The sequence below is a fragment of the Diceros bicornis genome, chromosome 8, assembly GCF_020826845.1.
Source record: "Diceros bicornis minor isolate mBicDic1 chromosome 8, mDicBic1.mat.cur, whole genome shotgun sequence".
Taxonomy (NCBI): Eukaryota; Metazoa; Chordata; class Mammalia; order Perissodactyla; family Rhinocerotidae; genus Diceros; species Diceros bicornis.
This window is the reverse complement of record NC_080747.1, coordinates 39561719-39581740: the sequence shown is the minus strand read 5'-3', so window position 1 is coordinate 39581740 and position 20022 is coordinate 39561719. Positions and strand designations below refer to the sequence as shown.

The 20022-nt window shown below is 40.1% G+C and overlaps 1 protein-coding gene across 6 annotated transcripts in view; it reads left to right on the top strand.

The window, feature by feature from the left end:
- Window positions 1–20022, top strand: part of TEC (tec protein tyrosine kinase) — a 137246-nt gene that overhangs the window by 83332 nt on the left and 33892 nt on the right. For 4 of the 6 annotated variants that reach the window (XM_058547011.1, XM_058547010.1, XM_058547013.1 and 1 more), the window contains 3 exons: window positions 12607–12711; window positions 18699–18780; window positions 19453–19581. In XM_058547011.1, the coding sequence (XP_058402994.1) occupies window positions 12607–12711; window positions 18699–18780; window positions 19453–19581 (316 nt within the window). The remainder of the gene's footprint in view (window positions 1–12606; window positions 12712–18698; window positions 18781–19452; window positions 19582–20022) is intronic. The other 2 variants (XM_058547014.1, XM_058547015.1) reach the window with 2 other exon arrangements.

Sequence of the window (20022 nt, the reverse complement as noted above, 5' to 3'; positions counted from 1 at the left end):
TAAGGCTGCAATGGAAATTCTTGTGCAAATCTTTGTGTGGTCAGATGCCTTTATTTCTCTTGGGTGAATACAATGGCCATATTTTTTAATCTCCTCATCTCTCATGCTTAGCATATTATAGTAGATGCACAGCAAATGTTGTCCTAAGTAATTGCTGGAGTTTTCCTGCATTTCTATGGTAATTGATAGATAAGACTAAGTTACTTTTAAAAATAGGTCTTTAAAATGTTATTTTGTTTCAAGAGACAGTGGTTCTACTATTGTCCTATTTCTCTACTTTGTTCTGCGATAGTTTATGCACTATATATAGTCAAGCTTAATTGGCTACTCCTGTATTTTTTGAGTTCCTGGAATATTTACTGAATTCCTCTAAGGAGAAAGTAAAGAAATACTGGTGTGTTACCTAAAGAAACAATGTAAAAGCCAGTACAATATTTAAAAGATCTCAGTTAAATCTTTTTCCTGGTTGAATTCTATAACAAAGTTAAAGAATATATTGTAGAAAAAATTAAGGATCTATTTGTGGGAAAAAAGAGTTTAAATGCTGAAAAATTTTAGAAATCTTATATTTAAGGGGAAAGACAATTATACTAAATAATTTATATTAGTGATTCTGATGAGCCAGATTTAGTGCAGAGTGCTGTAGGATTATATCGCAATTAGTCTTCATAATAATCTAGGGGAGAGGTTATTTTCATATCCCCATTTCACAGATGAGGGAGGAAATAGAGACCAACAGAGGTTAATTAATTTGCATGGGGCCACGGAGTTGGCATTTAAACTCAGGTCTGCCTGCCACCGAAGCTGTGCTCTCAACCATTATGACACATTGAGTCTGCTATGTTAAAACATTAAAACAATACTCAGAATAATTGTGGCATGTTCAGTAAGTTAAAAAAAAAAAAAAAAGTCCATGTAGGCAAAGAGATGCTAGAAGTATAGTCAATTGCTGTATACATCGTTCACATAAATTTCCCTAAAAGTTAATCAACTTGACAAGTTTCTTTCCTAATAACTTCTGACTTTATATTTAAAGTAGCCTTTTGTACTCTTTCCATCACTTGCATTGGCCAGTCTGTTTCTAGTCGCCTCCTGTTAGGCAGAGTTCTCAGGTAGACAGAAACGTCCCATCGTTTTTTCTTTAACAATGGACCAACCCCATTGTCTCTTGAATTTGTGGCTGTTCCGGCACCCTGCAGATCCAACAGACCCACAGATAATGCTTGTCTGTGATTACTCTTCTATTTATAGCCTGAAATTTTAGATAACTATTGGCTGAGAAATCTCATTAGGCCTGTTAGGGCATCAAAATGATGTTCATGTCTTATTTTCCACCTAGATTATAAGGTCTCTGCAGGTAGGAGGGTATGACCCATATACTTCTTGCTAAAGAGGCTTCTGACATCACCCTACCCTGAAATCCTGGAGTTACAGAGGAATTTCTCTCCTAGTAAGATTCCAAATGAACCTGGGAAGAATATTTTAACAGACATTTGGGAGTATGTGGGCTTTTTAAATCTGGAGGTGACAAATTAGTCAGAATCTAGTATAGAAGATGCCTTTGTGGGCTTCTATTTCTTTAAAAGTTGGCTCCATGAGAACTTAGTGTTTAGTTGTGGCAATAGTAGAATTAATTTATGTTTTCAAAACTGGAAAATTCATGGTTATAATCTGATAAACACTCACCTGACGTTTTAGACCATATGAAACAAGGCTCCAGGTATTATCATACATTCTAATAATAGGAAAGTACTTAAGAGAAATGAAGTATTTCCATGGTATTGTGCTTGCAGACCTAAACTTAAAGAATGTGGTGGTGGTAAGCACCCTGACTTTCCATGATGCCCAGCTCAGTGTGCTAAGCATGTGGTAGGCATTTTTTGTTCTAGATACTGGCTAGGGGCTGTCTTCTCTCACAGATCTGCCATGTGGGAGCCTTCTCTGCCACTGTGACCCAGGTCCTGATTTCCCACAGGTGTTTTTGCTCTTGACTTTTTTTGTGTGTGTGGTGAGGAAGATTAGCCCTGAGCTAACGTCTGTTGCCAATCCTCCTCTTTTTGGTGAAGATTGGCCCTGAGCTAACATCTGTGCCCATCTTCCTCTACTTTATATGTGGGACGCCTGTCACAGCATGGCTTGGTGAGTGGTGCGTAGGTCCGCACCCAGGATCCGAACCCGCGAACTGTGGGCTGCTAAAGCGGAGTGTGTGAACTTAACCACTACACCACCATGCCAGCCCCAGTCTTGACATTTTTGCAGAGGTGGAGTGGTTATTGGAAGGCTTAAATGAGTTAATTTATGTAATTCCATGTGACAGTACCTGGCACACAGTGCTGTTTGTGTTACCTATTATGTTTATTATTTAAATGTGGGTTAAATCAGATGCTGTGATGTAGTATATTTAAGTTCACCTTAGGGAGTCTCATAATTTTGTACCTATGCTGCAGATTCAGGGCCCAAATCCCAACACTGAGTTTCATACAAGTTCTTATTTCCCAGTAAAATGTTTCCCTCTGCCCTGCTCTAGGCAGGAAATGTGTCCAGGTGGAAGCTCTGCCCCAGAAGCCAAATGTTGCCATAAAAATCCCTTCTCTATTTCTGCATTTTCTGTGTCTTATCAGTAAGGAATATGGAAACTTGGTAGAGGCGGGAACAGATAGGCATTTGGGGTTTGTGCAGGAATGCTTGTCTCTAAGGAGAGGTGGCAGAATCATCATGTATAACATTCATTGGGGTTTTAGCTGAATGTATACCTGTGGGTGGAATCTTGTCACACAGAAGTCAATAATAATCCCAGTGTACTCCTAACTCATGTAGTGGGAGCTATACCAGGTAGGCGAGGTGGTGGAGAAATACAGTGACAGGTACAAAATAACAAAAATCAAGGAATGTTAGAATTGGAAATAAACGGAGATAATTTAACCCAGTGTTGTCCACCCATCAACCATTATGTGTGCTAGTTACGTGATTGTGACACATATATGTGCCGTCTGTAAAGTACTGTTATTTACTTAATATTTTCCTTTAACTTCACATTTTTTCTCTTAAATACACTTATGTTGAAAGGAAACTGTATCAGTAAATAGAAAAGCATTAATACAAGGTAACTATTAAACTACAATAAAAACAAATGTTTGTCCAAGTTCCACCTAAAACCACCTCAGATACCAACATAGCATACTTTGGGAAACACTGATTTAGTTCAACATGTTCCCTTTATATATAAGGAATCTGAAGTATTGAGTAGCTAAGATGTGAGACCTTCTTATTTTAGAATGTATTATTCAAGGTAGCTAACTGCTATAATATATAGTCCCCCAAACCCAATGCCTTAACACAATAGAAAGTTTATTTCTTGCTCATATTATATACAACTACTGTCCACATGGTGATTCAGGGATCCAGGCTTCTTCCATCTAACGGCTCCATTGTCTTTTTTGTTTTTATAAACAGCTTTATTTAGATATAATTCACATACCATACAATTCACCCATTTAAATTGTGCAATTCAGGAGCCGGCCCTGTGGCTTAGCGGTTAAGTGCGCGCGCTCCGCTGCTGGCGGCCCGGGTTCGGATACCGGGCGCGCACCGACGCACTGCTTGTCCAGCCATGCTGAGGCTGCATCCCACATACAGCAACTAGAAGGATGTGCAGCTATGACATACAACTATCTACTGGGGCTTTGGGGGAAAAAAATAAAATAAATAAAAATAAAAATTAAATTGTGCAATTCAGTGGTTTTTAGTATGTTCACAGGGTTGTGCAACTATCACTGCAATAAATTTAAGAGCGTATTCATCACTCCCCAAAGAAATCTTCTATCCATTAGCAGTCTGTTGTCTTTTAGTCCTTGGAATCTTTCACTGCATCTTCTACATCTAACTGGGGAGCAAGGGAAGAGATAGAATATGGAGCATGGTGTGAAAGGTTTTGGAGGACAGGAAGTGGTGTTACATCACTTCCACGTACACTCCCTTGGCTAGAGCTCAGTCACATGGCCTCACCTAAATGCATGGAGATGGGAAAATGCAGTCTAGCTGGGCACCCAGGAAAAGGAGGAAAACATGGCGATCCAAGATCACTGGCATTGTCTCTGACCCAAGGGATTTGTAATCTTTGGATTAAATTTATTAATTCTAGAATTCTTTGAATTCAGAAGTCTGTTATGTGAAATTTATGAAGGGATCCATATACATTTGTTTCTACATAACTCATTCCAATTTTTACTAATTTTAAGAGTTAAACTGTGTAAATCACTTTTAGACTTATTTCAAAGCGCATGTGTTATAGTAAGTTTCACTTTCAACTGTAATAAAACTCACCTGGTAATAGTTTCTAGAAGTTCCCTTGGGCCACAAAAGGGAGTTGGGAAGAGGGCTGCCAGAAGTATAGAAAAATCATAAGAGGAAATGACCACTCAGGAAAAAAAAAAACTTTAGCTTTAAATACAGTGAAAAACTATCTCCAGAAACCTTATAATTGCTTACATCAGCACGATCAGTTATGAAGATTATTCTGTGATTTTGGAAATGGAGTTTTCTGCCTTCAGATTCCTTATAATTTATAGAGATTTTTTCCAACATTCTGTTTTTATTCTGGATATTATGTTAAAAACCATAATCTTCATAATTAAACCATGCTTATGTAACTGCTGGATTCTTGATGTAAAAGTGCTTTTTTTTTGAGTGTAAAAGCACTTTACAAAATGTAAAGCACCTCTGTCAGTTATCATTATGAGCTGGTTAAAAGGGAGGAAGAAATATTAGCATGCCAAGTTTTTGTTTTCGCTTTCTTTCGCTTTTCACTAGAATTTAGGCCTTGGTAGAGAGAGAGCATGTTATTATAGAATCACCAAGTTAGAGATGACTTTACATTTTATTTATTCTGCTTCTCCTGATGCCAGAAAGGTCTACATCAAAATTATTCCCAGTATCCACAAGAAAAATGCCAAATCCATCCTGAGGTTTTCCTTGTTTCTTCTGATTAACATGTCCTGCAGCACTTGAGGCCCGTTCTTTTAACTCTGTTCTGAGTGGAAAGGGAAAAGAGCTACTCCCGTGTGTAGAATAGGCCTTTTGGTTCATTTGAGATTTTCAGTAGAATTGTATCATTTTCTTCCTTTCCTTTTCAAGAGTTGACTGGAATCTGTTAGCCTTTCAGTATTGACCCATCTGAACTTTCATTGTGAACATTACTGTTCCTTTCTAACCCTTAGCAAATGTCTGGTTGTAAATTCCTTAAGGGCAAGAAGTTGTGTCCTTTTTAATCTCCATCATGGCCCTTCGGTGTCTGTGCCTTATCAATGGTAGAAGGAAGCGGGAATCAATATTTGACGAATGAGGCTGAATGAAGGAATTGTCATGATGGAATGCAATGAACAATGAATGTTAACAGGAAGTTTTGGTGCCATCCGTCTGCCGAGGACTGCAAGTTCTAGGAATTTTAAATTATGTGTTCTTAATTTGATGGCAATATTTTATCCCCTCCCCCCAGTTATATAGTGTATGTTTGTATATAAAATATGTATTTTTTGTCTGTATTCTCTGGATGGTTCCTTGTCACTAAACGTCCTGTGTCAGGAGCCCATCTTTGTGTTTGTGTTTATGATCTGTTTTAATTGTTGTGGCCTATTGAGAAAGAACAGAGGCTGACTGAACACTAGACAATTTAGTGGTGCCAAATGGAGGCCTGCTGATAAAATGGCAGTGTGTGTGCCAACACAGGTGCCCATAGTTGGAAGTGAGAGAAGGGGTAGAAGAGGGCGTCACGTGGCACATGGTAATGCGAGCATGTGGATGCCAAAAGAACTGGCTTTAGGAAAAGGATTCAGTTCCAGCAAACACTCCATCCATCGCATGCAAGTAATGTTATTAATTTAAATGTTTGGATTTAATTTGTGAACTACTGGTCATATAGTTGTTAAGAGCTATAAGCAGAGATTTCCACTGAGTTAATGTTTGTCCTTAGTTAAATGATATCAAATTACTCAAGTGAATGTGGCACTTAAGAATTCAGGATTGGAATTAGACAGACAGAGTTCAAATCCTGGTTTATTGTGTGACTTTTGGCAAGTTAATTATACTCTCCAAGTCTTGATTTCTTCATCTGTTAAATGGGGTGACGACAGTTCTCATAATACTGTGAGGATGCATTGAGTTATCCATGTGAAGAGGTAAGCATAGTGCCTGGCTCATCATGAGTGCACTGTAACTGTTAGATTTTGACATTAGATAAGTTTCTTTTCGGGCCAGCCCGTGGCTTAGCGCTTAAGTGCACGCGCTCCACTGCTGGCGGCCCGGGTTCGGATCCCGGGCGCGCACCGATGCACCGCTTCTCCGGCCATGCCGAGGCCGTGTCCCACATACAGCAACTAGAAGAATGTGCAGCTACGACATACAACTATCTACTGGGACTTTGGGGGAAAAAATAAATAAATAAAATTAAAAAAAAAAGATAATTTTCTTTTCTATAATAAGGGTCAAAAATTTCAAGCTTGAGGCGGCTGGCCTGGTGGCGTAGCAGTTAAATTTGCACACTCCGCTTTGGTGGTCCGGGGTTCACCGGTTGGGATTTTGGGTGCGGACCAACATACTGCTTGTCAAGCCATGCTATGGAGGCGTCCCACATAGAGCAACTAGAAGGATGTACAACTATGACATACAACTGTCTACTGGGACTTTGGGGAGGAAAAAAGGAGGAAGATTGGCAACAGATGTTAGCTCAGGGCCAATCTTTCTCAAAAAAAAAAAAAAAGAAAAAGAGGTGGATTCTGTTAAAAAAAGTTTCAAGCTTGAGAGGCCTGGTGTCAGGTAAAAGCTTTAGTGCTTCTGAGCCATCTGGGTTCACTTCTGGCCCACCCTCTTAGCTAATCTCATAACTTCTCAGATGCACAGTTTCCTAACAGTTTCCTGGGGTTATTGTGAAAACTAATTAATGGTAAATGCTGCTGTTTAGGGATTGACGTCCATGTGCCAGACACTGTACTAAGTGCCTATGTACGTTGTCTTTATTCCTGCTAAAAGCTTAGCAAAGTGAGTAGTAGTGTCCTGTTCCTACAGACAGAGGAATTGAGTAGAGACAGAGCTTGTTCTAGGCCATACAACTTCTAAGTGGCCAAACAGAGGCTGGATTCAGGATCTCCCTGTCTCCAAGGCTCATGCTCCCTACCGGAGGTCCTATTGCAATGCAAGGGAGATTCATCCAGTAAATTTCTTCTGTGGCAGGTAGCTGGGAATAGCCATATCACATAAAAGTTGTGATAAGGGAAAAGGAGGGCCCATTTGTAATACTGAAGGGAAATTCCACTAGGTCTTTCAATGTGTAAAATGGGGACTCAGATGCCTAGGGAGAGGGGAGTGGAAGGAGGCCATAAGGGTGTCCTGAAGATAAATGGCTGACTTCTCAAATTCATCTGGGGCCAGACCTGGTTATTTATATACATTTTTTTTAAATTTAATTTTGTTAATTTAGGATATTGATATTTCTAAAATACTGAGTATTCTGGCAGTGAAGGAAAAACAGAATACCTTGTAAGACTTGCCAAGGGACAGGATCTCTTATGTCTAACTCCCAATTCTGCCATACAGTTGATATGTGGTTTTAAGCAAGTTATATTTCATCTCTCTGTCTAGTTTCCCCATTTATGCTGGTTTACAAATGTGTAAAGTGGCCATTACTTACCTCATTTTCAAGCTTTGCGAAATAAACAGAGGATGTGTAGGAGAGGAGATGTAAATATCGTATACACAGACACATGCATGCACACACACAGTGTCACTCATCCTGCTTTGCAGACTGGCTCAGCACACTGTTTACTAAACATCTACTAAGTGCCAGGCAGTCTTCTCAGCTTGGAGGATTCAAAGATGAGTAACAGGAGCTCTCAGCTTAATCGTGATTTTCAGTCTAGTGGACAGGGCGAAGGCTATAGAAATAGAAGGGAAACTTCACATGAAAAAAGTAATGTGAAATAATTTGAATGTTTCTCCTTGGGCCACAATATTAACAATAATATATAGCATACTTCAGTAATCACAAAGTAATTTTCTTATTGAAGAAATTTTAAATACTCTAAATGGAGAAAAAACGACCAGAGTGTGAAGACCACGTGTTGAGAGACCAGGTGTTAAGAGGGCATCTGGCGCTTTCAGTAACTTGCAGGATTCCCTCTGGTGAGTCTCTTAATCCTTCCGAACCTTTTCTTCCTCATTCTGCCTAACCTCCCAGGGTTACCCCAAGGTGTGTCTAGAAGATTCTACTGTATGTGCCGTATATGTGTTGTGAAAAGCAGAATTCTGTTTATCTATAAAGAAAGTGCTAAGCATTTCTGTGTTCGTGTCCCATACTTTCAATTCCTTGCAAACGTTTTCACCTGGTTGTCCAAGAGTCAACTCAAACAGTATTTTCCAACCTTGCCTTCTCAAACCTGATTCTGTTGTGTTCCTTATGGTTCATGATATCGGTGTCTACTGGTCACTGAAACTCAAAATCCCTGAGGCTCCCTGACTCCTTCTCCTCTCTTAATCCTCACATCTCACTGATCCCAAAGTTGTGTGGATTCTGCTTCCTGATACTCTGGCATCCCTGCTTTTCCTCACCTACTTACTGCCGTCGACTGGGTTCACAGCCCCGTTATCCCTCACCTGAATATTGCAGCAGTCTCTGCTAGCCTCCGTCTCCACCCACTCGTCACACTGCCATTAATAATTATTTTTCAAAAACACACCTCAGTCCAGCCCTCCTCATTCCTCACTTAAAATTGCTCAGGATAAATCCAAACTCCTAAGTCTGGCATATAAAGCATTCTCCTAACTTGGTCTCAAATAACCTTTTTGATGTCATTTCATACACTTCCTCTGAACCACCCTGAGCTTCAGCCATAATGAATTTCTTTCTGTTCCCTAAATCAGAGCTTTGTTATTTTTGCTGCCTGGAACTCTCTTCTCCACTTTCTCTACAGGGAAACTCCTACTTATCCTTTAAAAGCCAATCAAAATGTCACCTCCTTCCCTGAAACGTCCCCAGCTTCTCCTGGCCCAGTCACTGCCCCACTCCATAGCACACGATGAGCTCACATGCCTCCCTCACTATTTGATGATGAATCATTCCTCTCTTTCTCTTCCACCCACCATAGTATTGTGAACTCTTGAGGAGACCCTCAGCCCCCTTCCATAACTGACGCTCCAGCTCACAGCCCTGTGTTTGGTGTCTGATCAGTGTTTGGTGATGGCATAGATAAAATAATGAATGAGCAACTTAAATTTGAACCTTTATTTGCAAACCTCAGAGCAAGATATTTGAATTAATAAGCCCAAATGTTAGTACAGTACCTAAACAGATTATATATCACAGAACATGAATTTAGGGGGCATAAGCCAAGCCAGTATACAGACCATCCTAAATTTGCCTGTATAGATTGACCCACATCTATCTAACAGCTGCTTGTAATACAGGGGCAGGTGGTGGGTGGAGACAGGCATCTTGGAATCAGACTATAGTTTGCTGCTCGAGGGGTAAGCGAGCTGGCAGGTGAAAAATGACCCCTAAGAGCAATGTCTGGAAAAACTCCATGATATCTATAGTGATTTTCTTCAGGCTCGGGGGATTAAGGGTCATTTGATTCTCTTCGTGCTGTTAGTATTTTCTAAGGTTTCTACAAGGAACATGTGTGACTTGTTAATAGGAAGATGGCGCTCTGGCAATTTCTTGTGCCCATTAACTGCTGCAGGCCCCAGGAGCAGGGTGGGTGGCCCTGTCTGACCAGACCTCTTAACACTGTGCACCAGGTTCTTTACAAGCTGGTCCCTGCTCACCTTTCCGTCCTGCCTCATGCATCCTGTGCTTCAGCCACACTGATCTTTTTTTGCTACTTATTTATTTATGTAGCAAACACTTACAGATATCATACTATAGGCCAGATACTCTTCTAAGCACTTTGCAATTACTAACTCATTTAATTCTCATAACTAGGTAATAGTATCTATGAAGTAGATATTATTATTCCTCTTTTATAGGTGAGGCAACTGAGGTCATTCTGGAGTATGTTTTTCTTTGCATGTGCTGTTCATTTCCTCTCTATCATATATCAGAATTTCTTTCCTGAGGTTGTCATTTAAGCCTTAGTTCCTCTGTGTTCTCTTGGCATCTTTTTTATATACAATATTTACTACATTGTATAATAAATAGATACTGTGTATGTCTGCCACAGGTAAACTTGGGCAAGGTATTTTAATTTTAGTTTCTTCCTTCTGTAAGATGTGTCTTAATACATATTTTACAGAGTAGCTGTGAAGCTTAAATGGCACAATATTTGGACTGTATGCTCAGGAAATGAGCTTCCCCTATCTTGAGTTTGTGAATTCCTTGACACAGTTGAAACTGAGGGGAAACTGTGGGAAACTGAGGGGAAGGGAGACAAGGAAAACCAGAATGACTCACAATCAAGGCCGCTAAGGGAGAAGAGAGTGTTGGCACTCCCAAATGCCTCAGAAGGTTTGACCGGATGACAACTGAGCAAAGACCGCCGGGTATGGTCACTGGTGATGTTTTTGAGAACGGCTTTAGCAGGCTGTGGTGAGGTGGGAGGCAGATGGCAAGTGGTTAAGAAGGAGTGGGTGGGAAGGAAATGAAAGCTGAGGGTGTAAATTTCTTCTCTTTCAGGAAGGGAAGAGAAGGGTTAGGGCAGTAGCAGGGCCGCAAGAAAAGTTCTTGGTGTGGATGGGTGAGGCCTGAATGTGTCTACAGGCAGAGAAGTAAATGCCTTCCAAGAGCACGACTATGGAGAATGTCCCCCTTCCTGTGCTGCCTGAGGCTCAGTCCATGCTCAGAATCCTTATTGCCCCCTTGGGGACTTGGCTCCGTTAATTCTGTCACCTGTTTGCGGCTTGGGCATCCCAGGGTCTAGTGGGCTTTGGGGTCGGTTGGGGTCCTTGGGTAGAGTATTTAACTTGTCTGAGCTGCAGTTTGTAAAGTGAGGAGAATTTTGTGAGCATAAAATGAAATAACATCTGTTAAGTGCCAACTGCACTGTCTTAGCTGTTGTATCCTTTTAACTTTGTCTTAGAGACAGGATGAAAGAGAATAAAAAAGGGTAAATCTTAGGGTGCTTTTGACCTGCAGAAGGAAGAAGTTGGAGGTGTGCTCATGGGATGGCTGCTCTCTTCTCCACAAAGCAGTGAAGGCGATTGTCCACTGGGACAACGGGAATGGGAAGGGATTGTAGTTCTGATGAGACTGGTGGTCTCCATGAAGGCACAAGAGAAATGAGGAGCAGCAGTGAAGGCCTGGCTAAGCTTAGAGAAGACAGTTAGGATTGTTTTATGACCTTCTGCAGCCAGGTATGCAGGAATAGGGAAAGGTTTGGATAGAACTTGGGACTGACAAAAATGTCAAGGGGATATGGGATTTGTGTGTGTGTGTGTGTGTGTGTGTGTGTGTGTGTGTGTGTGTGTGAGAGAGAGAGAGAGAGAGAGAAAGAGTGAGTGCTCGAGAGCGGATGCCCTAATGAAAGGAGAGCTAGAGTAGTCTAGTCAGATGTCAGATGGGAGCTGATGGCCGGGGAGAGTTGGCAGGTCTGAAAGTCTTCTGGTGACAGCCAGGATGCAGAGCAGGTTCCTGGGAGCAGCGTAGGGGGCCCAAAGGTTGTAGCCAGAGGGGAATTTCAAAGTATTAGATGAAGCAATTTTGAATGACCAGGGCCAGGAAATGGCTGGGTCACCTCAAATACTGTAATGTTCTTCGTTTCTCTACTTTCCCTTCCATTCTTTATCATATGAATATCTACCCTACCTCAAAAAAGTAACCTTAGTCTTTATATAGCTTTTTGAGTGGAATGTATCTGTTAATATTATTCAGTAAATATTTTTTATTTCTACATTGTGTTTATAATAATTTGATTGGATGTGATATATCAAATTATTTTTGCACATACTACTTTATATTCTTTTGGATTTTTCCCTGGGATAAATTCTCAGAGATGAGATTACTATGCCCAAGGGTGTGAATGATTGTGGGGGGGAGGGGGGTTGTCTTCATATGTCATTAGTTATTTGTTGCAGGGAGATTTGTAGTGAGCAGAGAGGGAGGGCAATAGGGAAGAAAAGTAGAACATTCAATAAAAGAGTGTCAATGGAGGCTTTAGGTGAATGCCCTAAGTCCACCTCACGTCCTCCTGAGTTCTGTGTGCTGGAGGGGAAAATGTAACCAGCTGGAGTTTGCATCTGTGATTGAGTACAGGGAGTTTTGCTTGGTTTGGACTTTGATGTTTTCTTTTAGGGGGTTGTCATCAAGAAGTTGAAGAAGTTAAGGTGTGTGTCTGAGAGGGGAAGGCGACAATAAAAGAGTCTGTTTCTCTGTTCTAGAGCTTTTTTTGGAGAAAGGACAGAACAGTTTCATCTTTAGAAATTAAAGGACTTAATTATTTTGATTACAGTCCTTACAATGTTAGTATTTTGAACAATTTTAACAATAAAGGGAGTCATGATTTAGATAATTATTAAGGAAATTGTAATATTTTGAATCAGTGATTTCATTAACAAATGTTACTATTAATAACGTTTTTTTCTTACGATTGTAATGGTCCTCCCCCCTTTTTTTTCTTTTAACAGAAAAAATACAGAAAGGGATTTATTGATGTTTCAAAAATCAAGTGCGTGGAAATAGTGAAGAATGATGATAGTGTCATTCCTTGTCAAAATAAATATCCATTTCAGGTGAGCTGGCATGTTTTTTGCTACAGTACGATTCTGGGCTTTTAGTCATGCTTGCTATTTGACATTACAGTTTCCTGTCATTGCTTTGTTGGTTGATTTTTAAAATTTTTTTTCAGCTTTCTTGAAATATAATTGACACAGAGGAATTGTATATATTTAAGGTGTACAGCTCAATGTTTTTTTTCTTTTATGCTGAGAAAGTTTCGCCTTGAGCTAACATCTGTTACCAGTCTTCCTCTTCTTATTTTTTCGCTTGAGGAAGATTAGCCCTGAGTTAACATCTGTGCCAGTCTTCCTCTATTTTGTATGTGAGTTGCAGCCACAGCATGGCCGGCGAGTGGTATAGGTCCGAGCCGGGATCTGAAACCGCACACCTGGGCTGCCAAAGCAGAGCGTGCCAAACTCAACCACTACGCCATGGGGCCGGCCCCTCCGTGTTTTGATACATATATACATTGTGAAATGATCACCACAATCAAGCTGATTAACATATCCATCACTTCACATGGTTATTATTTTCTTCTTTTTTTTTCTTGTGGTGAAAACACTTAAGATCTACCTTCTTAGCACATTTCAAGTATAGAATACAGTATTGTTCGCTATAGTCACCACGCTGTACGTTAGATCTCCAGAACTCACTTATCTTGCAAAACTGAAACTTTGTACCCTTTGACCAACATCTCCCCATTTCCCCCTCCTGCCTGCCCCTGGCAACCACCGTTCTACTCTCTACTTCTCTGAGTTTGACTATTTTAAATTCCACGTATAAGTGAGATAATGCAGTATTTATCTTTCTCTGTCTGGTTTATTTCACTTAGCGTAATGTCCTCCTGGTTCATCCATGATGTTGCAAATGGCAGGATTTCCTTTTTTAAAAGATGAATAATATTCCTTTGTATATATACACACCACGTTTTCTTTATCCATTCATCTGCTGACGGACATTTAGGTTGTTTCCATATCTTGGCTATTGCCAATAATGCTGAAAGGAACATGAGAGGGCAGATATCCCTTCAAGATCCAGATTTCATTTCCTTTGTATATATACCCAGAAGTGGGATTGCTGAATCATAAGGTAGTTGATTTTTAGGTTCATTTGTACTTTAATATTAATTGCTTTTCTTTAAGATCTGTTTAAGTCTTGGTGGAAACATTATCTTCGTCTTGCTGTGGTCTGTTAGATTCTATCAGTGCCCTGAGTTTCTAAACCATAGGCCTAATTTGCCACTATTCAGATTTATCACAGAGCAGTTAGGATAAGGAGTGGGGGCTGAGACTCAAAAAAAGTGAGATGAGGTATTCTCTATGAATTTGAGAAGCTGAGAAGGGACAGGAATGAGCTCCTCGAACAGAAATGAGATTAAAAGGCTGCTTGTGATGCAAAATATAATATTAGCATTATACATGGAATAAACTGTACTTTTTTAAAAGGTTATGTTATTTCATTTTTTTCCTCACTATGATTCTATTATATAAGGAAGGTAAATTTCGCACTATTCTCATTTATGACTGAGGAAATTGAGGCTTACAGGTGTTAAACGACTTGTCCAAGGTCATTTTGTGAATGAAAAGCCTCCCTAGAACACACACTCACATCCTGTCACTCCCAAGGAGGATGGCATGGCATCCTGAGCCGCTCTGCATCTGTGTGGGATCTTGGTGCTCACAAGCCTTGAGGATTCAGGAGTGCAGAGCTGGACCCTGCTACTCCAGAGCTTGCAGCAGACAGCCCAGGACCCCTCTCTGCACCTAACCACCCCCTCCTCTGGTTGAGGACATTTTTATGCTTTCATTTGAGCAGAACGTCTCCAGTGAAAGTCACCTTTCACCCATGGCTATGATCTCACCATGTACTCAGGGGAAAGTTGTTAAAATTCAGTGTAGTATCATAGTAGGGTGCTTGATTTTTTTTTTTTTTTATTTTGTGAGGAAGATCAGCCCTGAGCTAACATCCGATGCCAATCCTCCTCTTTCTTCCAAGGAAGATCAGCCCTGGGCTAACATCCGTGCCCATCTTCCTCTACTTTATATGGGACGCCACCACAGCATGGCTTGACAAGCGGTGCATCGGTGCGCGCCCAGGGTCTGAATCTGCGAACCCCGGACTGCTGCAGAGGAGCACATGTACTTAACCGCTGCACCACTGGGCCGGCCCGGTGCTTGATTGTTTTTAATTGCTACTGTGAAATTATCAGTTACATTTGAAATAAACATTTACCAGTTTGGGAGATTAAGATGACTTGAAAGCAATAAATTACGATATTCAAGCTTTAAAACCGCATCTGGATTCTTTTCACTATGGTGGCAGCAGCACAATAGGAGAAGGACCACATTTAATTTTTCTTTTCCCCATTCCTCATTTTACATCTGCCATTTCTTTGTGGGAAGAGCAGGGACAGTAAAGTGCTTAAAGAGGCAATTCTGAGGTCAGACCACCTGATTTGCTGCTGATGGGCTCTGTGACCTTGTGTAAGTCACTTAACTGCTCTGTGTCTGTTTCTTCTTCTGAAAAATGAGAATAATAACAATAATAGTACTCACTTTATAGGGTTATTGTGAGGCTTAACTGAGGTGATATATGAATAGTTTAGACACACAGTGAGAGCAAGATAAGTGTTAGTTGCTATTATCATTATTATTGTTATTTTTACTTACTATTGTTGCTGCTGCTAACACTACACCTATGACCCAGATCTAGAAGTAAGCCCAGTTTAAATCTTCTTCTTGATTAAGTATGTTGTGTGTGTATATAATGGTGTGTGTGTGTGTGTGTGTGTGTGTGTGTAATTTCATTTGAAATTTTGCAGAGAACCACTCCTACCACACTTCTGATGGCTGTTAGACATTTTGCGGGGTGCCAAGTGGTTGTGGGGAGCTATGGTTCTCATGATTCTGGACCCAGAATTAGGATTCTTGCTGTCCAAGAGAAAGAGATCCACTCTGTGAGCTTTGGGTTGGTTTTCAGAATGATGAGAAAAATGCGAGAACAGAAAGCATTGCATCCCTGAAGCATTTTTCATTGTTGAGATGAGTAAACATAAGAAAAATTCAAAAACAATCTTAAAAATTAAGAAGAGGTATACTTCAGCTTGAACTATGTAATTTAAACCAGCAAGATTTGAAAGATGAAAAATATCCTCTCTTATAGCTTAAGTATAACTTAAGAAAGTACAGATCCTAGTTTCACACTTTCACAGTGAAAGTTTGCATCATGTTCAGATGCAGGGAAAAAAAAAAAGGAAGTAGAAGTAGACATTTTCAAAAGACACCAAAGGAAAAGGAAGGTTGCTTCCTCTCCCAGCATGTTCTAGCCCTAGGAAGGGACAGAGAGAATAGGGAGGAACCGGCTGCCTAGTGGGGTAGCACTTCACTGCTTCCTTAGATGAGCCATCTCTGATGGTAGCTGGGGGTTCCCCAGGAGGTTGCGTTTCTTTCCTGTGTTTTGAACCCAGATTTGTGTGTCTATATAACATCCATACTGTTTTTCCTTAACACCTTGTTATTAAAAGTCTGTTGAATAAATGAATGAGTGAATGAAGATATAAAGAGGAGGGAGGGTAACCAATAAGTTAGTAGTGTTACCAAGGGAGAGTGTATTTCCTCCTTGGTGAAATGGCTTCTGTGCCTCAAGGTCTGCAAAGCTCTTCCCTCCTCTGACAACCGCTGCTGTGATAGGCTGACTCGCCAGAAGATGCGAGGCACATGAGAAACGAGGCCCCCCAGATTCCCTCTGTCACAGTCAGCTGTCCGCATGGATGACATAGAAAGTGGTCTACAGGTGTGATCTGGGGGGAAAGATACTAGACCCCAGATACCTCACCCAGCAGCCTGCCAAACTACCTGAGATGCCAGAATTAGATGTTTATTATTTGAGTTTAGGGTGCTATTTCTAAAAATTTCTTATAGAAATACAAATGCCCCGAGTTAGCTAGGTAATATATCTAGTCTTAGTTATCAAAACTCTGAATTTGGATTAATTTTCTTCTGATTAGCTAGTCTTTAACAAACTTGAACAAAGTTACAAGCTCATTGTACTGACATGAGGTAAGTTTTGAGGAGAAGTTAGACTGTTTGGAGCCTGAAGGGCGAATTCTTTGGAGGAAGCATGAATAAGAAGAGCCTTTGGGGGTCAAACAGATCCTACTCAGGTGACTTAACCTCATCTACTTTGGTTTTCTCCTCTGGAAAATGAGGATCCTAATGCTAGTAGAGACATGGGCTGCTAGATGGATTAAATGAGGCAGTATATATAAAGTACTTAGCCTGATGTAAAGACTCAGTAAGGTAAACTATTGTAATAACTTATTACGATACACCCATGTTTCCGGAAGGTTCAAAGCCCTAGTGGTTCTTTCCAGATACCTCCATGTCAATTCAGAATGACTGTTTCATGGTGCATTTTAGCCTAATTCTTCCATACAGAGTTGATTGCATGGACGAACCTGGGTAAGGTTCTGATACTCAAGTCCGCTGTGTTTTTTTAACGTACCACCAAGCAATTCTCTGACACCAACTTGTTGTCTGTGGGACATCAGAATTGGCCACCCTAAAATGTGTCTCTTTGGCTTGATTATTTTTAAGAACAAAAGACTCTGAAAGAAACTTTGACCTTCCCCCTAATTGCCTAAAAGAATTTAAGATAGAAGGAAGGAGGTAATACCATAACTGTAATGTAATGTAAAGTGTGTCTCTGAGGTCACATTGTCTATAGTTGGCCCATTTGCATTTCCATCTCCATATAAATTGCCTTCCTCCCCACTTGAAGTCCCAAACTACTACCCCCAACATCCTCCTTTGTCTTTAGCTGAAAATGGTATTTAAGGTGGCAGCTTTGGCCATTCTGTGAGTTACTCTGTTTTCCTGGGTTTCTCCCATGTATACATGTTATAAAGCTTTGTTTGATTTTCTCCTGTTATTCTGTCTCATGTCAATTTAATTCTTAGACCAGCCAGAAGGACCTAGAGGGTAGAGGAATTGTTTTTCTCCCCATGTGTCCTACAATTCAACTCAGTTCTACCCAGAATTAGCATCAGATTCCACAGGTTAAGGGCTCAGTCCCACAAGACTGCACTCACTTCACGTGCCAATCACCGAGTCCAGGTTGGACTGTGCTTCTGACCTACTGGCTGTAGATCAGAGTTTCCTACAACCTCCTCCTTGGGTTTGATTAATTTGATAGAGTGGCTCACAGAACTCAGAGAAACATTTTACATAGTAGATCACTGGTTTATTGTAAAAGGATATAACTCAGGTACAGCCAGGTGAAAGAGATACATAGGGCAAGGTATGGGGAAAGGGCACAAAGCCCCATGCCCTGCCGAAATCTCCACGTGTTCACCAACCTGGAAGCTCTCTGATCCTTCTCCTTTTTGAGTTTTTATGGAGGCTTCATTACATATGCACGATTGATTACCTCATTGGCCATTGGTGATTGAGCTCAATCTCTAACCCCTCTCCCCTCCCGGGGCAGTGTGTGTTGGGGGGGCCTGCAGCAGAGACTGCAAGTTTCAACCCTCCAATTACATGATTGGCTTCACTGGCAACCAGTCCCCATCCATAGGTGTTTTCCAAAAGTCATCTCATTAGCATAACAAAAGACACCGAAATTCCAAGGGATTCCAGCTCTGTGCCAGGAACCAGGATGAAGAATAAATATATATTTCTTATTATATATTTATAATATATAATGTACAGGATGTAGTCAGGATGTACATTGCGTACATAGTGAGGCATCCTGGGCTCTCTATATTTTTTTTTTCTATAAAAACACAGTCCTTTGCAAAATATCTATTCCATTCGATGTAGACATGAAAAGATAGATGTGCTTTTGTAAGAAAGGGATCTAGGTTCTTTGGATCTGAGGTAATTGACTTTTATTCAGTCATTTCAGAATCATTTATTGGTGCCTGCGGTACTAAGAGCTCTGTGCTAGACAGAAGTGCTGTGTCTAAGTATTTCTCACCTATTCCATCTTTTGTTTATTTTAGGTTGTTCATGATGCTAATACACTTTACATTTTTGCACCTAGTGCACAAAGCAGGGACCGGTGGGTGAAGAAGTTAAAAGAAGGTAAAACTCATATAATGAAATATTAATCTGTACATAATTTTAGGATGTAACATTATCACTAAAACAGAAATACAGCTAATGTATCTTGCATTTATAATCTTTTAATCTACAAAAAATGTTTCTCCAAGGACATTCTGTTACTGAAAGTGATACATACTGAAGATAACTTCCTTTTTTATAATCTGATTCCTTCTAGTAGCATATACATAGTTGCCTGAGAAAAGCATGCTTTCATTTAATGCGTAATACATTTCAAGATGATAAAGCACTGGGCTTTTATGATAATAGGTTTTGGTATTTTCTAACAAGTTGCCTATGTTGTCAGCATTTGGTGTGGATGCGTTGACTTGTGCATGAAGTGTTTAAATGGGTGATTTGTCTTGCACAATCCTCATCACATCTTCTGCAGAAGAAAATGGCAGTGGGCTGACTTGTGTTTATTCATCACGGAGTAGCAGAGGTCACTTCTGCTAACAAGGGTGCTTCACCAAAAAATGAGATGAAAGAGAACCATATGGATTTTCTGAATGCTGGGTTGTATGATGTTATGAGGGTGTTCTCATAATAAACATGGTATCCGAGAAATAAAGAATGATTGACAGTGTTACTTATGAAATATTCTGTCATCTTTGTTTTATTTCACTAATCATTTCATGTGTCTATGAATTACAGAAATAAAGAACAACAATAATATTATGATTAAATATCATCCTAAATTTTGGGCAGATGGAAGTTATCAGTGTTGCAGACAAACTGAAAAACTAGCACCTGGATGTGAAAAATATAATCTTTTTGAGGGTAGTAAGTATTCATTTTATTCTGTAATTATATTTTACTCAGGATGTACATATTATTAGTCTAGCAAGAAAATGACATCATTTAGATTTTGATGTTGGTTAAGTATGGCCTTCACACTTTCTAGCACAGCATAAATGTGGGGTAGGTATATTTTGTAAGAATAATTATATTTATTTAGCAGTGGGGCCATCTCATGGAATCGAAATATCTATTTTGGGGAGTTTTTATCACAATATGGAAGCCTGGTAAAAATGACTCTATTAAAAGTGTGAGCTTAATGTGGCACCATCAGCAACTTTTCATTCTTTTTTTTCCTCAGCTTTATTGAGGTATAATTCACAAATAAAATTGTAAGATACTTAAAGTGTATAGTGTGATGATTTGGTATACTGGTGCCTTGTGTAAGGATTCCTCCCATTGAATTAATTAACACATCCATCACCT